Source organism: Abramis brama (assembly GCF_963993115.1).
Source record: "Abramis brama genome assembly, chromosome: 15".
Classification (NCBI taxonomy): Eukaryota; Metazoa; Chordata; class Actinopteri; order Cypriniformes; family Leuciscidae; genus Abramis; species Abramis brama.
In genome coordinates this window covers 20,231,781-20,254,509 of record NC_139977.1, presented here as the reverse complement: position 1 = coordinate 20,254,509, position 22,729 = coordinate 20,231,781, and the positions used below count along the sequence as shown (strand labels likewise).

At 36.6% G+C, this 22,729-nt stretch overlaps 3 protein-coding genes across 5 annotated transcripts; 2 read left to right on the top strand and 1 right to left on the bottom strand.

The window, feature by feature from the left end:
• The first annotated feature begins 1,546 nt into the window (after nucleotides 1-1,546).
• On the top strand, nucleotides 1,547-12,143 carry lmbrd2b (LMBR1 domain containing 2b). 3 transcript variants are annotated; one of them, XM_084137170.1, is made up of 18 exons: nucleotides 1,547-1,671; nucleotides 2,924-3,141; nucleotides 3,226-3,338; nucleotides 3,440-3,538; nucleotides 5,259-5,426; nucleotides 5,513-5,723; nucleotides 5,857-5,931; nucleotides 6,009-6,122; nucleotides 6,191-6,374; nucleotides 6,447-6,628; nucleotides 7,855-7,988; nucleotides 8,094-8,199; nucleotides 8,309-8,406; nucleotides 8,540-8,643; nucleotides 9,480-9,526; nucleotides 9,610-9,724; nucleotides 9,834-9,960; nucleotides 10,588-12,143. In XM_084137170.1, exons 2-18 carry the CDS (start codon nucleotides 2,968-2,970, stop codon nucleotides 10,649-10,651), a joined length of 2,115 nt encoding a protein of 704 aa, XP_083993296.1. In that variant the 5' UTR covers nucleotides 1,547-1,671; nucleotides 2,924-2,967; the 3' UTR covers nucleotides 10,652-12,143. The 3 variants fall into 3 exon arrangements, with proteins under 3 accessions (XP_083993296.1, XP_083993297.1, XP_083993295.1); XM_084137171.1 differs by having other exon boundaries at nucleotides 1,641-1,762; XM_084137169.1 differs by lacking the exon at nucleotides 1,547-1,671 and having other exon boundaries at nucleotides 9,610-9,694.
• Nucleotides 12,144-12,379: 236 nt separating this feature from the next.
• On the top strand, nucleotides 12,380-15,614 carry capslb (calcyphosine-like b). Its single transcript, XM_084136695.1, has 5 exons — nucleotides 12,380-12,567; nucleotides 13,007-13,159; nucleotides 13,234-13,411; nucleotides 13,497-13,706; nucleotides 15,142-15,614. Exons 2-5 carry the CDS (start codon nucleotides 13,023-13,025, stop codon nucleotides 15,241-15,243), a joined length of 627 nt encoding a protein of 208 aa, XP_083992821.1. The 5' UTR covers nucleotides 12,380-12,567; nucleotides 13,007-13,022; the 3' UTR covers nucleotides 15,244-15,614.
• A 103-nt stretch (nucleotides 15,615-15,717) lies between these two features.
• Nucleotides 15,718-18,918, bottom strand: il7r (interleukin 7 receptor). The gene is made up of 8 exons (XM_084136694.1): nucleotides 18,721-18,918; nucleotides 18,163-18,274; nucleotides 17,832-17,992; nucleotides 17,587-17,729; nucleotides 17,331-17,487; nucleotides 16,947-17,043; nucleotides 16,792-16,864; nucleotides 15,718-16,687 (listed from the first exon to the last, which is right to left on the bottom strand). The coding sequence occupies exons 1-8, from the start codon at nucleotides 18,788-18,790 to the stop codon at nucleotides 16,352-16,354; spliced, it is 1,149 nt and encodes a 382-aa protein (XP_083992820.1). The 5' UTR covers nucleotides 18,791-18,918; the 3' UTR covers nucleotides 15,718-16,351.
• Nucleotides 18,919-22,729: the final 3,811 nt, after the last annotated feature.

Genomic DNA, 22,729 nt, shown 5'->3' with positions numbered 1-22,729 from the left:
GCCAGGATGAAGAAAAAAGGACTCAACAGTGAAGGGGTGAATCTCTTAAACATCAAGAGTGCAAAACAGACTAAATCTGTTCAGGCAAAAATCACTAGAATTCGCAAGCCTTTCTACAGAGAGCTGTATATCCACTAGTGGTAAAAATGTGCTATTGCGTGATAAAAATGCTCAGTGTGTCCACCAGGTGGCGCCCATCTCATTTCAAAAATTGCTTTCATGAGGCCTAGGCTTGACTCTAAAATGAAATACAGCTTTAATAAAAATAAAATAAAAATTATATATATATAAAAAAATTCTATTATATTCAATGGGAAAAAATGGGTCATAATTATTGCATAAATATTAATTATAAATCATAAAATTATCTCAAAACACCAAAAAAGAAAAGAAAAAATATTATAAAAAACAAGTAAAAAAAAAAATATTATGATTTTTTTTTCTATATATTAATCCCGCCCTTCGGGTCCATTTGGACCCGAAGGTCCCAAGTGTGACTGTTACACGAAGGACCCCAGAGGGTTAAGGGTACTTGACAATAAAAATGATTTGCCTGATAAACAAATTACATGATGAACACAAAAGTAAAAAAAAAACTTTTCTGGGTCCCATTGACTTCCATAGTAGGAAAAAAATATACTATGGAAGTCAATGGGCCCCAGAAACTGTCTGGTTACTGACATTCTTCTAAATATCTTCCTTTGTGTTCAGCAGAAGAAAGAAATTCATACAGGCTTGAAACAACATGAGGGTGAGTATATGATGACAGAATTTTCATTTTAAAGTGAACTATTCCTTAAAAAAATAAAAATAAAAAAAAGGTTCAAGCCAAGCGAAGCAGCCCTTTGTCTTCCTGTCAGGAGATATTTTTTAAGCATAGGGCTCCCCCTACAGGACCGACTTTGCGTTCGCAGAATCAAAGTACGGCACTATTTTCCCCCAGCTGCTGTTCTGAATACTTTTCATTTGTAGAAGGGTCATTCCCATTCCTGGAATTTTAGGAATATTTCAGTTCCCCAGACTTTTTAAAGTGGTGGTTCACCAAAACGAAATGTTAAAAGCTTTTCAAAATACTTTGGTATGTCTATTATATAAATAAAAATAATTAAAAATAATTATTAATAAAAATAATAATTATTTTTTGTCATAAAATAATTTCTATCGTACATCAAGCATGTTGTCATGTCCCCGAGGCACTTCACTGAATTTGTAATTAGAAAATATTTAACAAAATGTGCACAGTGCCAGGGTAATATTGGGCAATGCTTATTTGTGTTACTTTCTTGTGAAAAATTCAAGTGACCCAGAATGTCCCAGAAAGCTACATCTCTGCAATATATACTTTTGTGCAATTTTTCTCATGAGAATAATAAACAAATGTCCACAAACATCTAATTCACAGGCCTATTTTATGAAAGTTTTTTTTTCTTGTTACTGGGACTGACACTGTGTCCATGGGATTAAATTTTGAATTTGTAATTTTCCTTTTTTTTGCTGATAATTCTATTTTATAATGCATTTTAGTGTTATTTGCTCTTATGCACAGTAGTTGGCGATATTCATCTATGGCGTCTGGCCTGTAAAACTAGAAGAAGCCGCCGCCCATTAGATGCGTCAGAGGCGTGACGTTTGTGATTTTCTGGAAATCCGTGAAATGTGGATTTTGTCTAGGTAATTTTATCATCACGCACCTTGATTTGTCTATGAAATGAAATAAGGTATAAGCTTATTGCATCACATATTTCTCTGAAGCAGATCTGAGGTAAGGCGATCCCATGATTCAGAGCGAAACACGGGCACTGCCCAAAAGATCAGCTGGAGATTGTGCTTTGACAGATCGTTTGCGATTGAAGCACTCTTTGACGCAAAACAGAGTGTATACATTGGAACGAATTGCAAGTAACGCAGCAGGCTTGTGTGTTAACCAGGCGTGTGTTTTTATTCTTGCGATATCCGATTCGTGAATCAATCATTATTTAAATCGGATCTTTTTGATGATTGGTTGAATCGTTTGTAACACATTTCTTTATGTATTGTATTGTTTTTTAATCTGGACTCTGAGACTTGCATAAAGTTTGATAATGATGATGATGAACCGGTTTCTGTTTTCTAAAAGCATCGTAAGCATTCCAAAAGCATACTTAGGATGCTTGGAGATGCAGCGCTGAGCGAGTTGTTCACGAATCGAACTGAATCAGTCTGAGGCATTTATTGAGTCAATGATTCGTTGAATCGTATAATATTAGTGTTAATAGTAGAAATGTTTACGACTTGATTATCCGAATTCAGAAGAACCGATTCTGTCCGAAAATAACTGAATCGCGGAAATAAGTCGAATTTATCATCACAACTTCCCATTACGCCCAGTAAACAAACTTGATTGTCTGCATAGTGAGATTAGTTAGGCGTGACTGAATCCAGCAATTACAGATAATTACACTTTATGCTCAAATGAGGAAAAACAAAAGGGTCTTTGAGATGCATATTGTCAATAGCTTGAATACCAGTCACATAAGTATGTTTTATAAAAATAAATAAAAAAGTTTTTTAGGCACAAAAAGGCAAATTTTTTCTGTAATCATATAAAACACTCCATTCATGTCAAACAACAATCAAATCAATCAGTTGAAATAATTAAAAAGTCTATGTTTTACCCATTAAATTACTTTACACATAAAATACAAAAGTATTTGAAATAGTGCAAGATATAACACCGTAAACAATCTGCTAGAATACAGTTTTCATAATTAGTCACTATATTATGTAGTCTTCTGTGAGCATAGATTTTGTTGTTGTGGTGGGTAGTTTTTTTTTAAAGTTTTTTTGTCTAAAATCTAAAAATCTCCCAAACTTCCATTTTATGTGGTCTTTAACTGTTTCTTGTCCAATGTTATTTGGTCTTTGTCTCTCTCTCTGTTTGCAGTTGCTCTCAGTCCCAGGAAGAGTGAGCGGAGTGTGGCCTGCACTATGAGCGGGGCAGCGCTGGGAATAGAGATTGTGGTTGTCTTTTTCCTGGCTCTCTTTCTCCTGCATCGCTATGGTGACTTTAAGAAGCAGCAGCGCATGGTTCTCTTTGGCACACTGCTGGCTTGGTATTTGTGCTTTCTCATCGTCTTCATTCTTCCCCTGGATGTCAGCACGGTTAGTGTGGCTCCCGCTCTATAAAAGTGTCCAGCACTGTTAATTCCTGATGCAACTCAGACAACATGTGCAATTGATTTTCAGACAATCTACAAGCAGTGTTTAATTGATCAGGGAGCACATGCCCAGACGCCCTCTGTGAGCCCTGTCATTTCAAACCAGACGACTCCAAACACCTCTGTCTCACCCAGTAAAGGGTAAATTCAACAGCAATTCAAGTATTCAGTTAGGCCTATTCTGATTGTACTGTTGTTATATTGCATGTTTATGAACATATATTTTGTTCCTTTTCCCGAAGCACTGAACATGTGTGCTATAAACCATGGAGCTACATTCCAGATGGCATCATGCCAGTGTTCTGGAGGGTTGTTTATTGGACCTCACAGTGTCTTACTTGGTGAGAAAGGTTTGCCCTTTTTAAACTTGATAATGGCATCTTAAATCTTCCTGATAATTATTTGTCACTGTTACTACTCAAGTCGTTTGTAGTGCTGCAAAGTAATTGAAATGAAAACAAAATTGCTATTTGGCGAAGTGCTATTTTTAGATTGCAAAGGCTTAATTAAATAAATACATGCACTGCATGTTTCAGAGTGTAGTGCCACTCATGTTAATTTACACACAATCAGCTCATGATCCACTGTTTTCAGTGTCTCAGAGAACGGCTAGCTTTGCAGTAAATGCTGCTCCCCGTGAACTCATCTCTGCATCTGTTTGGGAACAGACATTTGGGAATGCAACATTGCACCAACCCTTTTCCCAAAGTGTCAGGGCTCCTGATTTTCCACAAAAATACAAGCTCGATGGTTAAATGTTTTAAAATGAAGAAATTAAAGGGTTAGTTCACCCTCATGTCATTCCAAACCCGTAAGACTTTTGTTCCTTTTCGAAACACAAATGAAGATATAACTACTACTACTTTAACACTTCAAAAAGTTCATAAAGTGATCGTAAATTTAATTAAAATGAATTGAGCGGTTTAGTTCAAATTTTCTGAAGAGACACGATCGCTTTATTTGATGAACAGATCTTTAATTCATATATAAACATTCACCACACATCAGTTGTGGTAAACGGAAGCTCAAGCATGTTCGCTTGACATGCGAGAACCAATGAGGTTCGTTCTCATGTTACGCAGCACGTTTGAGCTTCCGCAGGAACCAATGAGATTTATTCTTGCAAAGCCAGAGTGGTTGATCTTCTGTTTATGTTCGCTGATTAAGTTGTATGTCAATAAAAACCTAAATTCATCATGTAAAACGATCGTGTCTCTTCAGAAAATATGGACTAAACAGCCTGATTCATATGGATTAGTTTTACGATCTCTTTATAAACTTTTTGAGGCCTCAAAGTGGTAGTTGCAAAGCTGTCAATGGAGGGACAGAAATCTCTCATATTTCATTAAAAATATCTTCATATGTGTTCCAAAGATGAACAAAAGTCTTACCTTACGGGTTTAGAACGACATGAGGGTGAGTAACTAATGACATAATTTTAATTTTGGGGGGAACTAACCCTTTAAGACAACCATAAATATTACTGTAATTTTACAGTTGCACTGTAAAATAAAATTATTATTTTTCTTAAATTCTAATTTTTATTTTACAGTGAAATATAATAATAATAGTAATGTTTATTATTTTGTTCAAAATGTTTTAGTAATAATAATAGTCATATTGATATATAATCATAAAATTTGTGTGCAGCCTTAGTCTACTGTGTGATTTAAACCAGGGGTTTTAAAAGTTTTGATGCCATGGACAAAATATGATATGATAATATGATGCCAGTGCGAATGATGCCCTTCCCAGACAATAATAATAAAGTATACTTTCATGTATAAAGACCTATTTTTACTAAACAGGGTTATATTGTATTAGAGCCAAATTAAAATCTAATTTGAATTATTATTAGAAAATATTATTTGTAAATTTCTTTTTTTCCCTATGCCCTATTCATAGTAAAAGAAAAAAAATCTCAGATTTTCTGGGCCCTCGAGCACCCCCTTTGAATACCTTTGGTTTAAACAATGCATAAATAACTATGCTGTATTATGTCTGCTCATGAATGTGCTAACTGTAAAAATAGTGATTAATAATGGTGTTTTCTCTTCTAAGGCTCCTTCTGCCATTCATGCAGTCATATGCCCGCTCTGGAGGATTCTCCATTACTGGAAAGATCAAGACGGCCCTGATTGAGAATGCAATCTACTATGGCACATACCTTTTCATCTTCGGCTCTCTTCTCATCTATGTGGCTGTGCATCCTCAGTGGCACCTCTCCTGGTTGGTAAACCAACCCAGACAATTCTTCAGTTGTCATCACAATGTTCTGTTCATACTGACTCTTCTTTTCTGTATGACTTCACCAGGTATGAGCTGCAAACCATCGGCATCACTGCGGCCAACACTTGGGGTCTGTTTCTTCTAGTGTTGCTGTTGGGTTACGGCCTGGTCGAGATCCCCCGATCGTACTGGGAGTCCTCACGCCAGGGTCACCTTCTCATCAAGACTTACTTCAAAGCAGCCAAGCTCATGACAGAGAAGGCAGATTCAGAGGAGAACCTAGAAGATGTCATGGAGGTGAAAGCCATGTGTGTTTATACGCTGTAAATAAACATCTGTTTACAATATATAAGTCCGGGTGAGCTGGTCTTTGAAAGGTCATGTCAGATCTGAGTCCATTCAGCCAATATTGTGTCTATTTTTATCATAGGAAGTGAGAAAAATCAATGAATCGATCAAATATAATCATCCATTAAGGAAGAACGTAGACACCATTCTCCGAAAGGTGAGAGGACGACTTTATGTATGTGATTGAAGGAACCGTGCCACTCTTTTTAGTTGAAACCTGCTTTTTATTTTTAGTGCCCAGTTGAATATCAGGAGAAAATGGGCAGGAACATGGATGACTATGAGGATTTCGATGATAAACAAAACGCATATCCCTCTGAAAGAAGCCTTTCGAAACTACACAAGCAGGTACCGCTCAGGCGTTCTCTCTGTGTTTTATGAATTTTGACAGATAATACTGACAGCTGGTTTCTCAGGTGATCTACGCAGTGCAGCGGCACAATCGCACACGAGTTCAGTGGCAGATATTGCTGGAACAGGCTTTACATCTCGAGGACGTTGCCAAGAACGAAACCAGCACCTCTCGGCAGTTCGTTCACAGCTTTGCCCCTCCAGAACCTGTAGGCTGGTTCAGACGCTATATTTATACCCCCACAGTAGGTAGGTAGTAGATCTAGATAAACAAGTGTCACTTTTGACCCTGCTTTTACTGTCCTTTGTTTCCTTCATCAGAGTGGTACTGGGAGTGTTTGCTGAAGCAGTGGTTTTACCGTATACTGGCTGTGGTTCTGTCACTATTTTCGGTGGCTGTGGTTTGGTCTGAGTGCACTTTCTTCAGTACTCGTCCCGTTCTGTCACTCTTTGCTGTGTTTATCCAGCTTGCTGAGAGAGATTACAACTACCTGTACATTGAGGTGAGTCTGCTTGAGCTCTGTAATCTAAGAAAAGTGAATAGTCAAGTCAAATGTGTTTGTATAGCTCTTTTCACAATACACATTGTTTCAAAGCAACTTTAAAGAAAATCAAGATGTTAATGTTTATTACATTTTTATATCTTCATGCCTTAAGTAACATTTAGCAGATTAGAGCTGGGTGATAATATAGTAAATGGATAAAAATATAGATGGGAGAGGTAACGTCAATAAACTCAATTATGTACAATTATGTTAAGTCTGAGGTTGGTAAGATTTAATTTTTTTTTTTATAAAAGTCTCTTATGCTTACTAACGCTGTGTTTATTTGATCAACAATACAGTAAAATTACAATTTAAATTATTTTTAAATGTTTTTATTTATATATATTTTAAAATGTAATTTATTCCTGTGATGGCAAAACTGAATTTTCAGCATCATTACTCCAGTCTTCAGTGCCACATGATCCTTCAGAAATCATTCTAATATGCTGAATTGGTGCTTAGAAACATTATTATCAATGTTGAAAACAGTTGTTCCGCTTAATATTTTTGTTGAAACGTGTATATATATATATATATATATATATATATATGTATATATGTATATGTATATATGTATATATATATATATATGATTGCACAGGTGTGCCTTAGGCTGGCCACAATAAAAGGCCACTCTAAAATGTGCAGTTTTACTGTATTGGGGGGGTATACGACAGCGTGTTCCAGGTCCTGCCAATATCCAGCAACTTCGCACAGCCATTGAAGAGAAGTTACACAGTCCACAATCAACAACCTTTTTTTTTTCTTTTTTTTTCGGTATTTTCCAATACAGTAAAACTGCACATTTTAGAGTGGAATATGCGTATTCCATTCATATTTGAGAGAAATAGGCCTTTTGTGTACATAGAAAAAGTCTTAGATCTTTGAGTTCAGCTCATGAAAAATGGGGGCAAAAACAAAAGTGTTGCGTTTATAATTTTGTTCAGTGTACGTACACTTTTTTTATATTAGAAAGTTTGAACTTATCTTTTCTTCTTAAGTAAAATAGTTAAATACAATTATTTTAATATATGATTTCATTTGATCTATTTTTTTACTTATTTTTTTCACTTTGTGTCAATGTTGCCGACTCCTGCAATACACCAAAACTAAGAGCTTACTGACAGTCTGACCTGGTGAGATTAGCTGAAACATAAGCTAATATTGTCATTTTTGGTCTGTAGATGGCGTGCTTCATTACCATCTTTTTCCTCTGCACCTGCGTCTACTCCACTGTGTTTCGCATCCGAGTCTTCAACTACTACTACCTGGCCTCACATCACCAAACGGATGCCTACAGCCTGCAGTTCAGCGGCATGTATGTTTTGCATAGCAGTATTGAGTGTATTAAACTTGTATTGTCAGTAAACTTTGTCATTAGTCTTTCTCTGATAAAGCACAAAGCCTGTGTGTTGTTTACTAGGCTTTTTTGCCGCTTGACTCCACCACTTTGTCTAAACTTCCTGGGACTGATTCACATGGATTCTGCCATATCCCACCAAGCAAAGGAGCAGACGGCATACACCTCTGTAAGTCTTTTACCATTATATGAAATTTAGAGAACAAGGCTTCAATGGCCCAGAATGCCCTTTTTGAATGTACTATTAAGCATTAAATGAACCTTCTCTAATGTTGTAGATCATGGGTTCCATGCGGGTCCTGTCCTTCATTGCCAACGGCTTCTACATATATTACCCCATGCTGATCGTCATTCTTTGTATTGCTACATTCTTCAGGTGTGTCTAATATTATCTATGAATTATCAGACAGAATTTCATGTGTGATGGGTATTCCGTGTCAGATGTTATGTTGTAGTTTCTGACTAATTGAAAACTAAAAAATTGTTTTTTTTCCCCACTTTCTGTCCAGTCTTGGGACACGTTGTCTGAACCTCCTGGGTTTCCAGCAGTTCATGGGAGAGAACGAATTGACTTCTGACCTCATAGATGAAGGCAGAGAACTCCTGCGCAGAGGTCAATAGTATATACACAGTAAATATAAAATGCAAGTTTGGTGTGAGTAAAATGTCTCTTTTGCTTAATAAGGCTGCATTTATTTGATCAAATTAAACACAGCAATATTATGAAATATTACAATTTAAAATATCTGTTTTCTATTTTAATATATTTTAAAATGTAAACTATTCATGTAATCGCAAAGCTGAATTTTCAACAGCCATTACTTATTCTAATACGCTGACTTGCTGCTCTATTGTTGAATTATTGTTGGTGCTCAAGAAACATTGCTGAAAAAAAGTATTCGCTTCTTCGAAAAAAAATACTGACCTCAAACTTTTGAAAAGTAAGCTTCAAAAAGCACTATATATATATATATATATATATATTATATATATATATTATATATATATATATATATATATATATATATATATATATATATATATATATATATATATTAGTGCTTAACAAATTTATTAGACCACCTGTCATAATAAAGACTATTTTGGTCTACAAAACTAATTTCAAAAAAACCCAAACAAAACTATGATCAAATGTTTTTTAAAATGAGAAAGATGTCATTTGAAGCGGATCTAAATGTTCGACCAGTAGATTAAAAACAAAGTTAAACGGTCTCCTGTGGTTGCTATGGTTAGATGTAAACAGAAATAAATGATGATTCAAACAGGAATCACTTTTCCTCATTGCTACAGCTCTACTATCTGCAGTGGTGAAAACCTCAATGCGTCAGAGGGGTAGTCACCACTGACAAAAACATTGACAGTTAAAATGGTGCCATCCAACATTAATCAAGGACATGTATGTGACTTATTTTGTTGTCTTTTGCATAGAAAGAAGAAAACGGCAAAGAATAGAAGATGGGGAAAACAGACGAAGAGTAAGATTATTTCTATAATTAATGATTATAGCGATTATAACGTCTGATTATTCCATTGTGTAAAACATGTTTCCCTGTGACAGGAATGGAGAGAGCGTTATGTTCAGCGAGATGATATTGCTGCCAGAAACCGAACCTCCATGTCTGAGATGAAGGAAACCAACTACGGTGAAACCCTAAATTCAAACACAAACCGACGTATGTTTAATGCCCAATAAGACGTGTGCCCTGTAGTATTCTTATAGGGTGTTTATTATTAAGTGAATTCCAAAAAGAAGCAGGAATTCTTTTTCTTTTTTCTTCGCAGAGGCCAAGTACACGCGTAGCAGCAACCAGTCAGGGCGAGACAGCATTGAGTTGTTGCAAGACGCTGAGCCATTGGACTTCAATGCTGAGACACTTACTGATGACCCTTTGCAATCTGACCCTGGCAGGTTAGATCGAGTTTTATGAGGGCTGTGGGCATGACAGAATTTTGTCGGTCAACCTGGAAGTTAGCATCACCCTAGTTCCCCTTTTCAATTGGCTTTTGGATTATTGCCAAAAATAAGCTTTGTGACCAACAAAGGTTTATGATTCTCACACATTTTGTTCATCATGATAATCTTCACAAATAAGCCTAAATGCAATCGGCAGATCCAAAAAGCTAAACATAGGCTATAAACTACAGCACGGTCTTCACTAAGCTTCCGACAACTCTTTCTCCAAACATTTTCCCTGAAAGTTTGAGTTATAAACACAGAAGGCTGTAAAAGTGGACTAGTGAGTAGATGAGTTTTCCTGTTCGGTGTGTTGATATTCAGTGGCCCTGTGTAGTTCCATTTAGCTGCTTGTTAGCAAGTAAAAGCTTTTTAAAAAAATCACAAAGCATTATTACTGAGGTATTTTATGTCGTAGAATAAAAATATCTTGAGCTTGTGTTAACCACAGACACTTTTTCAGGTGTTTAACCAAAAACCCATTCAAGAAACCCATTGACTTTGGGGATGATGGAACCTTCAGCACTCTATTGTCACGAGGTTTATCTTGTGCGCTCACATGTCTGTTTCTTTCTCCCACAGACATGCCGGTGGAAGGTACCTCTCAATGTCGTCTTCTCGAAGCCGAATCTTTGATGATGTTTAATGTCTCTTTTTGGTCAAAAACACTGTCTAGGGGGAAATAAGATGAATTTTACCTCTAAAAACACTCATCTCTACATGTGTGGTTTGTTCCTCTCTTTTCAAACATCTTCAACTTCCTGTATCCTGTAATGCAGTGTAGTTATCTGCATGCGTCCTGATAAACTCCTGATAAAAGCCACATAGAGAAATGCACACACTCATTTTGAAGTGCCAGGCATTCAGACTGCTGCATGTGACAAATGGGATTTTTTTTGTTGTTGTTGTTGTTGCTCATTTCTTTAATCCATTTCAAGAAATGAGTCTAAGTTAATGTAAAGTTGAACAGTCGAAACACTGAGCCATGAAAGGTACTACAGACAGACAGGATTTAGCTGTTTCTCATCTCATATATATATATATATATATATATATATATATATATATATATATATAATTTAAGTCCTGGTGTAATTTAGTTTTAAGTATTTTTTCCATTATTTCTATTCTTTTATATATTTATGGTACATGAAGTTGTATAATTTATGTCTTTTGATTTTAGACACATAACCTGCTGCTTTTCTTGTTTCACATGACTGTTATTATTTAGACCTTGCACATCTCATTTATAATGAAGTTACCTTTGTTACATTATTTTAGCACTAGTCTTGTGGATGAATGTCAGATAGACCATTTGTAAATAGCATTGTCATTTTTGTCACTTATTCAGAATAGGCAAAACTGTTGAAATAGCTTTAAGGACGCAATATGATTGTTTAAAAAAATGGGGTTACAACACGTTCTTGTGGGCTGGTTTTCGAGACTTACAAGCATCTCTTTATCACAAGTGCAGTTTTCTTATAGAAAACAGACTTTCAGTATGCAAATGTGTTGAAGGAATCTGGTTAGCAACATAAGCTTATAAAACAAGACTAGTGAGTGCATGGCAAGATTTGAGGGAATCACATTTTTTTTAAATACATGAAATTCTCCTTGTGCATAGGGTCATCAAGCATATCAAATGTAAATGTTTGCATGATATGATATTCTACTGCATATTGTTTCTCACAGGAAGTGCAGTAGCAGTTCTAACTAGTGTTATATTTAACTGTAAACATTTGTCTGTTCTCTCCACAAATGCTAAGCATCATGGTTTAATCTCAGATTAATGTATTTTCTTAGTAAACGTAGCCCTTTAGGTTTAAATAAATAAAAAGGGCATTGTTTTTTTTTTTTTTTTTTTCATTCATACCTTTTGGTTTACTGCTAAGTGTATTCACATTTACTGTGTATTTATGAAGATATGAATTATGTTGCCAATGAGGTGTAATCTTTTTATGGTACCTTGATATGGTCATTGGTCAGTACTCAAGTACTATGATGATGAAGGCTGGAACTGGAATCTGATGCTGGAATCTGTTGATTTGTATGTTTGGTGTAAATGAATTGTGGTACATTCCAAATGGACACATACTTAATGTAATCTTGCAGTTATTAATAAATGATTGATTAAATCATATTTGCTTCAATGCCAATATTTTAAAGTTCATGTTTGTCTTCTAACGTTTCTATAACGAAATCTGTTGTGTGAGTCTTAAAACGTGAATGTACTTGCACAAAAATCATTTTTATGACTCTCGAGCAAGACTTCGGCTTGAGGTATCTGCAGTAGTCATATCCGTAGTTATTTCATATTCAAAATTATGTTTCGCGTTGTTTTTGTACCCTTTGGCTGAGCAACCAGTAAACTTGAACAACAGCGGAAGATCAAACATGATGATCTAATCGCCTAATCAAACACCTGTAGCAAGACTGACCAATCAAATGCAAGAACTCGTCTCCGTGGAAACGGTGAACGCTTAAACAGGAAAGCCCAAAGCAGCGCTACGGAAATCCAGGTGGTTTTAGCACATTAATCATAGTTTTGTTTCACTTCTCTATGTGAGTATGCAGCGAATAGAGTATTAAGAAGGAATAAAGTCATGATGTACTTGTTTGCTGGATTACAGTATATTTTAAGAGCATGTTGTTTCCTTACTGCGATACAATACAGTTAGTATTACTCAAAGACTAAACTGTGTAACGTTACTAAAGCTGACTTTATTGTATCATAATATAATATTATTGTATATTATTATAATTACAATGCATGCAGTTTTTATGAGGTCATATTCAGAGACTATATGGAATATTTGTAGTTTATATGGACCACACACACACACACACACACACACACACACATATATATAGTCCATTATGCATCAACTACACTCATAAATAAAGGTTCCAAAAGGGTGTCAGCTCTGCAATAGAAGAACCTTTATTTTCTTAAGAGTGCACCCACATAAGTAAGCCTAAAAATCAGTCTTGTCACCTTCAGATCAGATAGGTGTAGGATGGCAGGTACATCACGGCACGATCGAGAGATGGCAATCAATGCCAAGAAGCAGCTGACCAATTGCTCAGACCCCATTGAACGACTAAGGCTGCAGTGTTTGGCACGAGGGTCCGCAGGCATCAAGGGACTGGGCAGGTACAGTGTGCATGAGGTGCGTTTCTTCATATAGACTGAAGTGCAGATATCTGACTACAGTTTGATGTTCTCAGAACTTTTAGGATCATGGATGATGACAATAGTCGCACACTGGACATGAAGGAGTTCCTGAAAGGCCTGAGTGACTACGGTGTGCTCGTCGAGAAAGAAGACGCTATAAAACTTTTCCAGCACTTTGACAGGGATGGCAGTGGATATATTGACTTTGATGAGTTTCTTATGTCTCTGAGGGTAAACGCATTGAACGATGTGTTTTTAGTTGACCAGTGCAATGACAGTTGTGCGTATGTTATTATTTTCATTCCTGTGATTGCAGCCAGCCATGTCTAACGCCAGAAAGGAGGTGGTGTTACAGGCATTTAAAAAGTTGGATAAGACCGGAGATGGTGTGATTACAATAGAGGATCTGAGAGGAGTATACAATGTCAAACATCACCCTAAATATCAAAACGGTGAGTGGACCGAAGACCAAATATTCCGCAAGTTCCTGGACAGTTTTGACTCTCCGGATGACAAGGATGGGAAGGTATGAAGATGCTGAAAATACAGTTGTCTCATCTAAAATTTAAAGTATCCAGCATAGTAATGTACTAATATTTAACAGACCTATCTTTTAGAATAGAATTGCTTTGTCTTTGGTTTTAAGCACCACCCAGTTCAATCGGTGGCACCATAAGAAGTCCTTTCTACAGTGTTTTCTTTGATCATGCTAAATGTCTCCATATATCAGGTCACAAAAGAGGAGTTTATGAACTACTACTCCGGCGTGAGCGCATCCATTGACACAGATATCTACTTTATATTAATGATGAAAAATGCATGGAAGCTTGACTAAACTTCTGAGGCATCTATTTTTGGGTAAAGAACAAAGATGGTCAACCTGAAGCATAAACATGTCTTGACCCTGTCATCATGACCCTGTCAAACATGTTCATTGCAGACAAAAGTCTGGATATATATGAGATGTTAAGATATATGAGATATATCGAGATATATAAGATGTTGATAAATGTTTGGCAATAGTTATTCTAAACCTAATCGATGGAGTGTGTAGCTTTTCATTTCTTAAACAACCATGTAGGAAGACACATCATGGCCATATTCCAGGATGACAATGCCAAGATTCATCAGGCTCATATTGTGAAAGAATGGTCAGGACGGAGCATGAAGAATAATTTTCACACATGAATTGGCAGCTTTGACTCCAGACCTTAAATTCATTGAGTCTTTCGGATGTGTGGAGTGCTTGACTCTTGCATCGTCAGTACAAGATCTTGACCAAAAATATATGCTCCTCTTGATGGAAATAAATGTTGTGATGTTATTTCCATCTAGAGGTGCATCATTTTTTGGTCAAGGTCTTGTATGGCTTTGTCATCCTGGAATATGGCCATGATGTGTCCTCCTACATGGTTGTTTAAGAAATGAAAAGCAGTATACATACATACTGTATTGAACCAGAGGTTAAAAACAACAGGCACAGTTTTGACAGGGTTGAGTCTAAAATAAGGTGGCAAGTTTACCTTTGGTGTCTTACAACTATTAACTTTGGGGTTTTGGGAATCTACCTCTTACAATCAAAGAAATCAACCACTTACTAATCACACAGAGTGTTTCTCACTGCAGACAAGCAGCTGCACTAATGCATGTATTGTTTTATTCCAGAATCAGCCACACACCATCTAACAAATGCAGGTGGTGTGGTATTGTTGCAAGACTTTGTGTCTTGTGATTGTGTGCATCTTCTTTATTTGGCTAATGAAAGCTGCCTTTGCACCTGCTTGGATCCCTACGTGAGAAACACTCAAAAACTCAAATACAAATTAAGTCTGTTATAAATTAACTTCCAAATGTCTCGCTATCTTTCCAGGTTGGGATTATCCTTCTTCTGGGTGTAGTTTGGGTCTATGTAAGGGCTACCAGTTTGTGTAATAACATTATTTCTTCTTTTCCATCTACAGGTGACAAAAGATGAATTCTGGAACTATTACAGTGGAGTCAGTGCTTCTATCGATAGTGATGTGTATTTTATTTTAATGATGAAGAATGCATGGAAGTTATGAAGGGTTATGCTTGTAAACCAATTGATAATGCTTGTGAAATCAAAGCAAGTTAGGGTTAATAAATCTGACACAAATTTGTAGGATATTAACAATAAATCTGGAAAATGGAAGTACTGTAGAAGCTTGAATTATGTGTAAAATGTGTTACTGGTAAGTTAATTGTTTTTTAAGTGTAAAACACCTTGTTGCATCATAACTAAAACAAGTGTGGTATATGGTGATATATTGTGAGTCTTCAGATTTAGTTGTGCATGTTCTGGCAAATGCTATTTTACAAAAAGTGACTCATTTAATAAATGTTATTAAAAAAAACAAGTTCCTTGAGATGATTCGCATGAAATGTGAAAATATATTCTATGGTTATGTGGACTAATGGTTTGTTATGGTGCTTTTAAAATTTTCTATCAGAACTAAAATGAACAACTTTATGAACAAATCTAGCAACTTTGGAAATATCAGTGGAATATTTCATATAATTTGTATACATTCCTTTATTACACATCTATTTAAGACTGTAATATATATATAATGATAAATGCATTACAGAATTAGCATTATGAGCAGATGCTTTTTTATACACACAGAAAATGTTGTATAAATAGATCCTCTGGTCATTGAAAAAGTGCCACTTGAACTGTATGTATTACTTTTGAGTGAGATTAACAGAGGATAAAAATCTCTCAGCTCAGGTATATATACAGATGAAAATATCCATGGATAAAGAGAGCACTGAGGCTAGCAGCAGTTACATGAGGTCCGAGTATATGTGTGAGGAGTTCAGAAATGTGGATTTATCTAAGATTCACACTTAATGCCTGTGTTTCTGAAACATTCAGAAGGAAATTGGCTACCACAATGGAGACCACAGCTGTGCGTGATGCTTGGTTGAAAATGAAACCTGTGGATGACTGCTACGATATGTACAAACATGGTTAGCCCAGAGCTACAAACCGGACACGTCTAGTAACGTGTAAAAGCGTCTCGTTATACATAACAGGCTTCTCGGGTTTTAAATGCATCACATACAATGTTAGTTAACCTTTTATCATGTACGCAGAATAACTTCCTCTACCAAGGGTCTGTAAAATAACCAGTAAACTAGAATTGTTCACTGTGTTTTGAAGAGGCTGGACATAGTGACATAGGCTTCGTCTTTGCATTCTCGTTGAGGGGCCGTTTCACCCTGATGGCCACTGTTTTCGCTTCCTTTTGACAAATCTGATTCATCTAACAATCTAATTTTCAGGTGGGACTGCTCTCTCGGAGGCCGTTCATCATTCATGTCCATTTCGCTCAATGATGTATTTAAGGAACTGGTTTGGCTATAGCAGCATTCCTCCAGACCGTCCTCAAACTCCAGAGCAGATGGTTTTTCATCAACGTAATCCACACGGTGTATGAAGAAATCGCTGAATATCTCAGGGCTGAAAGTGATAGGAAGACCCTGAAAAAGCAAAAACATTCTGCATGAGGACATTGAGCACATCTTGTTGTTTAATTTCGCAGAACGTCAAGTGAAGCAATGAGACACAGGACAAACTGAATTACCTCTCTTGCCCTGTGCATTTGTGCGAGAGTTGCCTTCGGGTGTGGGATGTTTGGTGTGATGTAGTCTTTTATACTGGGTGAGAAAACAATTGGTACATTTAAAAAAAGAAAAAGAAAATACATAAAATACATTTATAAAATGAAAAAACACTCACTGCGTTCTCCATAACAACGCCCCCAAACTGATGATGAGCACCAGAAAGACAGAGAAGCCGATGGTGATGTGAAGTGATGATAGTGAAGTGACGTTTGCTTTGATAGTAAATGTAGAATGTGTGTCATAATTTACATCATCACAATTAATCAGGCATGATGAATAACGGTTAAAAGCACATTTTCTTAATCCCAATGCTATTTGATTCTTCACCTACCCAATAATGTGTGTAAAAAGCCCAACAAGGGTTCTTTGCTCCTTCAGATTAAGTCCTCCTAGGTGTTTATCATACTAAAAATAGTATACAGCATTCATTCATAACCCTATTGGCATATTTCACATGTAACCTCTCATGTAACTGACATTTAATCAATGATCCACTCACTTTTTATAGTGAAATTGGCAGTTGAACTCCACTCACTCCAGTCGCCGTCAAAATATTCGGCAGGTTTTGCTCTAACATGTGTATAGTAAACACCATCTCCACCAATTTTGTCTTTGTGGATATTGAAGTTCCTATATTTAATAGTATGCCTGATGGTCTGTAAAGAAAGAAAGGGTGTTGTTTATTTGTTAAACAAACTCGAATCTTAATTTTTAAGAAAGGTAAAGTGTAACAAACAAATTGTTGGGAAAAACACCTTGTTTGTAAGTTTGTCCCCACAGATTTCCACTTCAAATGCAGGTGTGGTTACATATTCATGGCTGTGTTCAATCCAAATGGAAACTTCCTCTGTGTCGTCCGTGTTATCGCCAAGCTTTATTCTAGGAGCTGGGATTTTGACTGCAAGGACAAAGACAGATTAGTTAGATAGATTAGATAGATAGATAGATAGATAGATAGATAGATAGATAGATAGATAGATAGATAGATAGATAGACTTGCCAATTTTTCTCAGGTCGATGTCTTTTTCAATAACCCCTTCTCCTGTGTGTACTTCGAGCTTGTAATCATTAAGTATCGCCAAACTCTTAAAAGTAAAGTCTTGTGGGCCTAGAGTAGCATTTGTACAAGTTTTTATTTCTATTGTTTTTCCTATTGTTTTGCTAAACGGGAAAAGAAAAAGAAAACATTTCCAGTTCAACATCAGAGTTTAGAGCAAACATTGATTCACATTACATTAAAACACACTTTATAATAACAAAAGCATTTTTAAATATTCAGTTTCTGACATATATTCCACACCCATTTATAGTAAATATGTCTAATGAAATACCAGAGTGTTGCGAATTTGACCTCCTCATTGGGTTCATCATTTAGCGAACAGGTGAGGTTATTCTGTTTTAAGGTCAAAATGGATGTGCAGATCACTTCTTTCTCAGACCAATCTAAAATGAACCGAGAGAAGAAAAACATAAACCAACGTTTTTCTAGTCACCCTTGTTAGTGTGCTTCAATGAAAACTACCTTAAATGAACGTTTCACATATGAATTTTCCCCCAAAGACATATCTTTATGATCATATCATAATAAATCACTACACACAATCTAGCTACATTTACAGTCATAATGCTGGAGCACTTGCCGGTGATTTGACTTAAGACTAATAATCTAATAATCGCTTCCATTCAGAACCAGTGTTATTAATTACACTGTTGAAGATTAGTAATTAGTAATTATTAGTGGTGTAATTAGTAGCAAGTAATTCATTTCTTTTTTAGAGTAATTTACCCAAAAATGTTCAGAACGTATAAAAAAAATGAAAGTAATAATAATCTCTGAATTTTCAGTTTATACATTCTCAGTTTATTATATACAATCTCAAATCACTTACCATCATCTCCACTCTCAGACAGAATTAAAGGACAGAAAACTACAAAGAGCATCCGTAAAACACCCGCCATCTCTCATCCAGCAGTACAGACATAGATCACTCAAGAGACACGTCCTCATTACTCACACATTTACTGACAAGTGACAGCTCACAGTTCAACTCTCAGTGGTACTTTCAGATGAGAGATGAAGACAGAGTGAGAGAGAGAGCGAGGGAGAACAGGATATGTCTCACATGTGACTGAAAGAGACGTGTAAGAAATCATTACATGTGTTGGGAGTGGAACTGCTCTGAAAATAATAATCAGAAAATGTCACAGAAATGTCCAATGTTTCAAGTAACTTAAAGCAGCGCTATGCAGTTTTGGCAATTTATTTGCAGTTTTCTCGCTTTTTGCTCGCGGGTTTCTCTATAGAGCTCCCCCTACAGCTTCGGAATAGATATTTGACTGTCGTCAAAATTCGTTGGCGACTCGCCCCCTCCTGTCATGTGCATTTGTTTTCAAAGAAGCCAGCGAACGCACGGAGCCATGTCCACTGAGGTAACGTTATGTATGATACACATAAAGCTAGCATATAAATGTTTATATAGTGTATGTGCAGTGCCATAAAGCAATTCGTTACATCGCGAGACCTCATATCACGCGATACTTCCTGACGCTGAGGCCAGGCAGGTGAAGAAACACCCATGTGTTCACCACACCTGCCGAGAGGCATCCGGCTGCAGCCCCGCAGACTCACCTCCGGCTAGAGGCTAGACACCACTGGCTGGACACCATTGGATAGACAGCCTACGTCATTTCCATTTTTTCCGTCATTTCCGTTTCGCCGCTAATTTCCGTTTTCACCGCTGGATGGACAGCAATTTTATTTCCTATTTTCACCTCTGGATTGACATATATTTATTTTATATTTTCACCTCTGGATAGACAGCATATTTAGTTCTCACCTCTGGATGGACAGTATATTTATTTTACATTTTCACCTCTGGATAGACATATTTATTTTATATTTTCACCTCTGGATTGACATATATTTATTTTATATTTTCACCTCTGGATTGACATATATTTATTTTATATTTTCACCTCTGGATAGACAGCATATTTATTTTCTGTTTTCACCAGTGGATAGACAGCATTCTTTGCAGGTTTAATTGTACACGTCTTTTCCGTATTGTCATTTTACTTTTATGACTTAAAATATATAATATAAAAGCTGTGTGCAAATTGAAATATGATCTTTATCATATCTCTTTACATAAAACAATTCTCAATAATATACTTAATATTATAACATCAATAATTCATGCAAACTGCATTCACAAGAACCACCTTGAAAATATATATTGTTCAGATCATATCACTATTTTTTGTGACTTAAATTCAGCCTAGATCAATGGACTATAACGTTTTGTCAATACAGCAGACTTGTACATGTTAATTGACCACAGTTTTTTGCCTTGCCCATTTGGATATTCAATTCTTATTTTTTTTTTGTAAATGTAACCACTTCTGTTTTTAAAATATATGTAGATTCACATGATCAGACAATTTACCAAACAATCCAGATCAAATTAACACTTCATGGTTTTGCAATATTTATTGGAAATTACACAATCTAATTAGTAAAATTAGTCAAATCTGACCATCAGAATGAAGATGCCACAGTCAGGCCTGTAAGGTTGTGGGGGAAGTCCCTATTTCAAGAGAAAATAAAACATGAACAGTTCCAAATAAACTATTGCACACTGTGCACACCACACCTCATTCCTGACCCCTAAAACTGGCAGTCTGGGCAATGCTCAGGAAATTCAGGGTCTGTATAAAACCCTCGCAGGTCTCCACATCTTCCGTTTCCACAGTACCCCACCCAGTCTTTGAAAAAACATCTGCAATTTCTGAATTCTACAATTTTAAAAGGGACACACATGTCTCTTACAGCCTGGGGCAGTTTTTTGACATTCACCACACCTAAAGCAAGAACAGATGTACAATATGATTAGAATGAGCATGTTTATATTTAACTATATTAGAGTACAAGTGTTTAAACTTTAAACATCATCATAAACATATTAAACATCAGGCATTTACACGTGCATAGGGAAAAGTACTACTTCAACAAAAAACAAAAAAACATAGCTAGCTAGCAAACTCTCGTGTGCATAGACAACCTAGCATTTTAGACTATTCTCTGCCAAGACTGTTCTATGAGATCTCGTTAACTGGGTACAATCTTCACACATCCAAGTGAAAAAAAAAACGTATTTACAATATTAAATCATACCACTCAAAGAACAATTTAATTGGAAAATCTATTGTAGCAACCTAGCTCTAGAATTGAGGCACACCAGAGTTCACTAATACCTTTAAAAAACACGACACAGTACCTTGAAAACAAGACGATTTTTTTTGACTAGCTAGTTTGTGCATTTGAATTCTGACATGACCTATAAATCATCGACAGTTTATTATTTTTTCTTACCGCTGACATCTGCATGGCGCGTCAAAATTGAAAAGTGAATGACGATACGGAAATGACGTCAAAATTGAAAAGTGAATGATGATACGGAAATGACGTCTGCTGTCCATCCACTGGTGTCCAGCCACTGGTGTCTAGCAAGAAGTGAGTCTGCGGGGCTGCAGCTGGATGCCTCTCGGCAGGTGTGGTGAACACATGGGTGTTTCTCAATATGCGTTCTTCAGTGATCTTGCGTCCTTGTGTTCTCGTTTTACGTCATCATTAACCGTCGAAGTTCAGACCCAATTCTCAAGAACACAAGTACAGAGGACGCATGAAAGAACCCGGATGTGTTCTTGATACCGAGGATGCATCGAATGCAGACTTGAGCTAGTACACGCCTGGTGTCCCAGAAGTCATTGCGGCCGGTTCCGAGTTCGTTCTTCCAAGGAAGCTTGGCAAGACCGGTCTCCACGAGAACACAAGTCCGTTCTCTGCGTTCTTGGAATTGAGAAACAGCCCATGAGTCCTATCAGAGAATGTCTAGGCACTCTCTGGTTACTTCCGGTTTCTGGACTGGCTGCAGTAACACGTCTCTGTCCATGCGGACAATAACTGCTAAGTTAATACACTCAGCTGAAAATTCCATTTTTAAGTTCACTTATCTGTTCTAAAAATCCGTTCAAAAAATGTGATGACGTCACATATTTTCATACTGCCAGAGGTGCTGCTTTACGGCAATTTCTGAGTCACTTCGGCACTTCTGCTTCATGGCTTCCTTTCTCGTGGCATCGAAAATATAAATGCAGTACACAAAAATTAACTTCGACATTAAGTCTTCCTTAAGATAATGTTTCTGATTCTGCTTTAGCCAGAGCCCGTCATTCTCTGCTTTAGCTTCAGGTGTCATCAGATGGGGTCTCTGGTCGTAATCAGTCGCAAGTCCGTCACTGACCAATCAGCATTCATTAGCAGATTGCTAGCGTGTTCTGGCCAACAACGGCCCAACCTGTAAGAAATCGAAAGGACATAAGTACTCATTCATTCGACTTTTGGACTATAATCTATATTGAACTTGCGCAATCAACAATAAAATATACGTTGATTCAACGACAAGCAGGAGAAAGAGATACATTTAGCCGTCTAGCTCCATAGACTCCCATTCAGTCTGCGCTCGCCCGCGATCACCTCCAGTGGAATTCTAATGGAACTGCAACCAAGATCGATACAATGGGGCTAATAGGAAGTGCCAAGGCTCTGGTCCTATTGAAGAGATGAGTCCGAGCTTAGGACCCTATTAGTATGCCTGATCTAAATCTCACGAGAACTTGTAGCTAACGTGAACTGTTTTAGTGTTATTATGTGGTAGCTTTATGTAGAATGCTAAATCCCGCTGCTATATGCAAGGTAAGATTAAATTAAATTGTATATTGTATATGTAAATTGTATATATTCTATAGCTAATATTTAAAATCTCAAATTAAGTTGCGTCAATAGCAGAGGAGAAAGACAGCGAAATTTAAAAATACTACTGTTATTGTGTGTGTCAC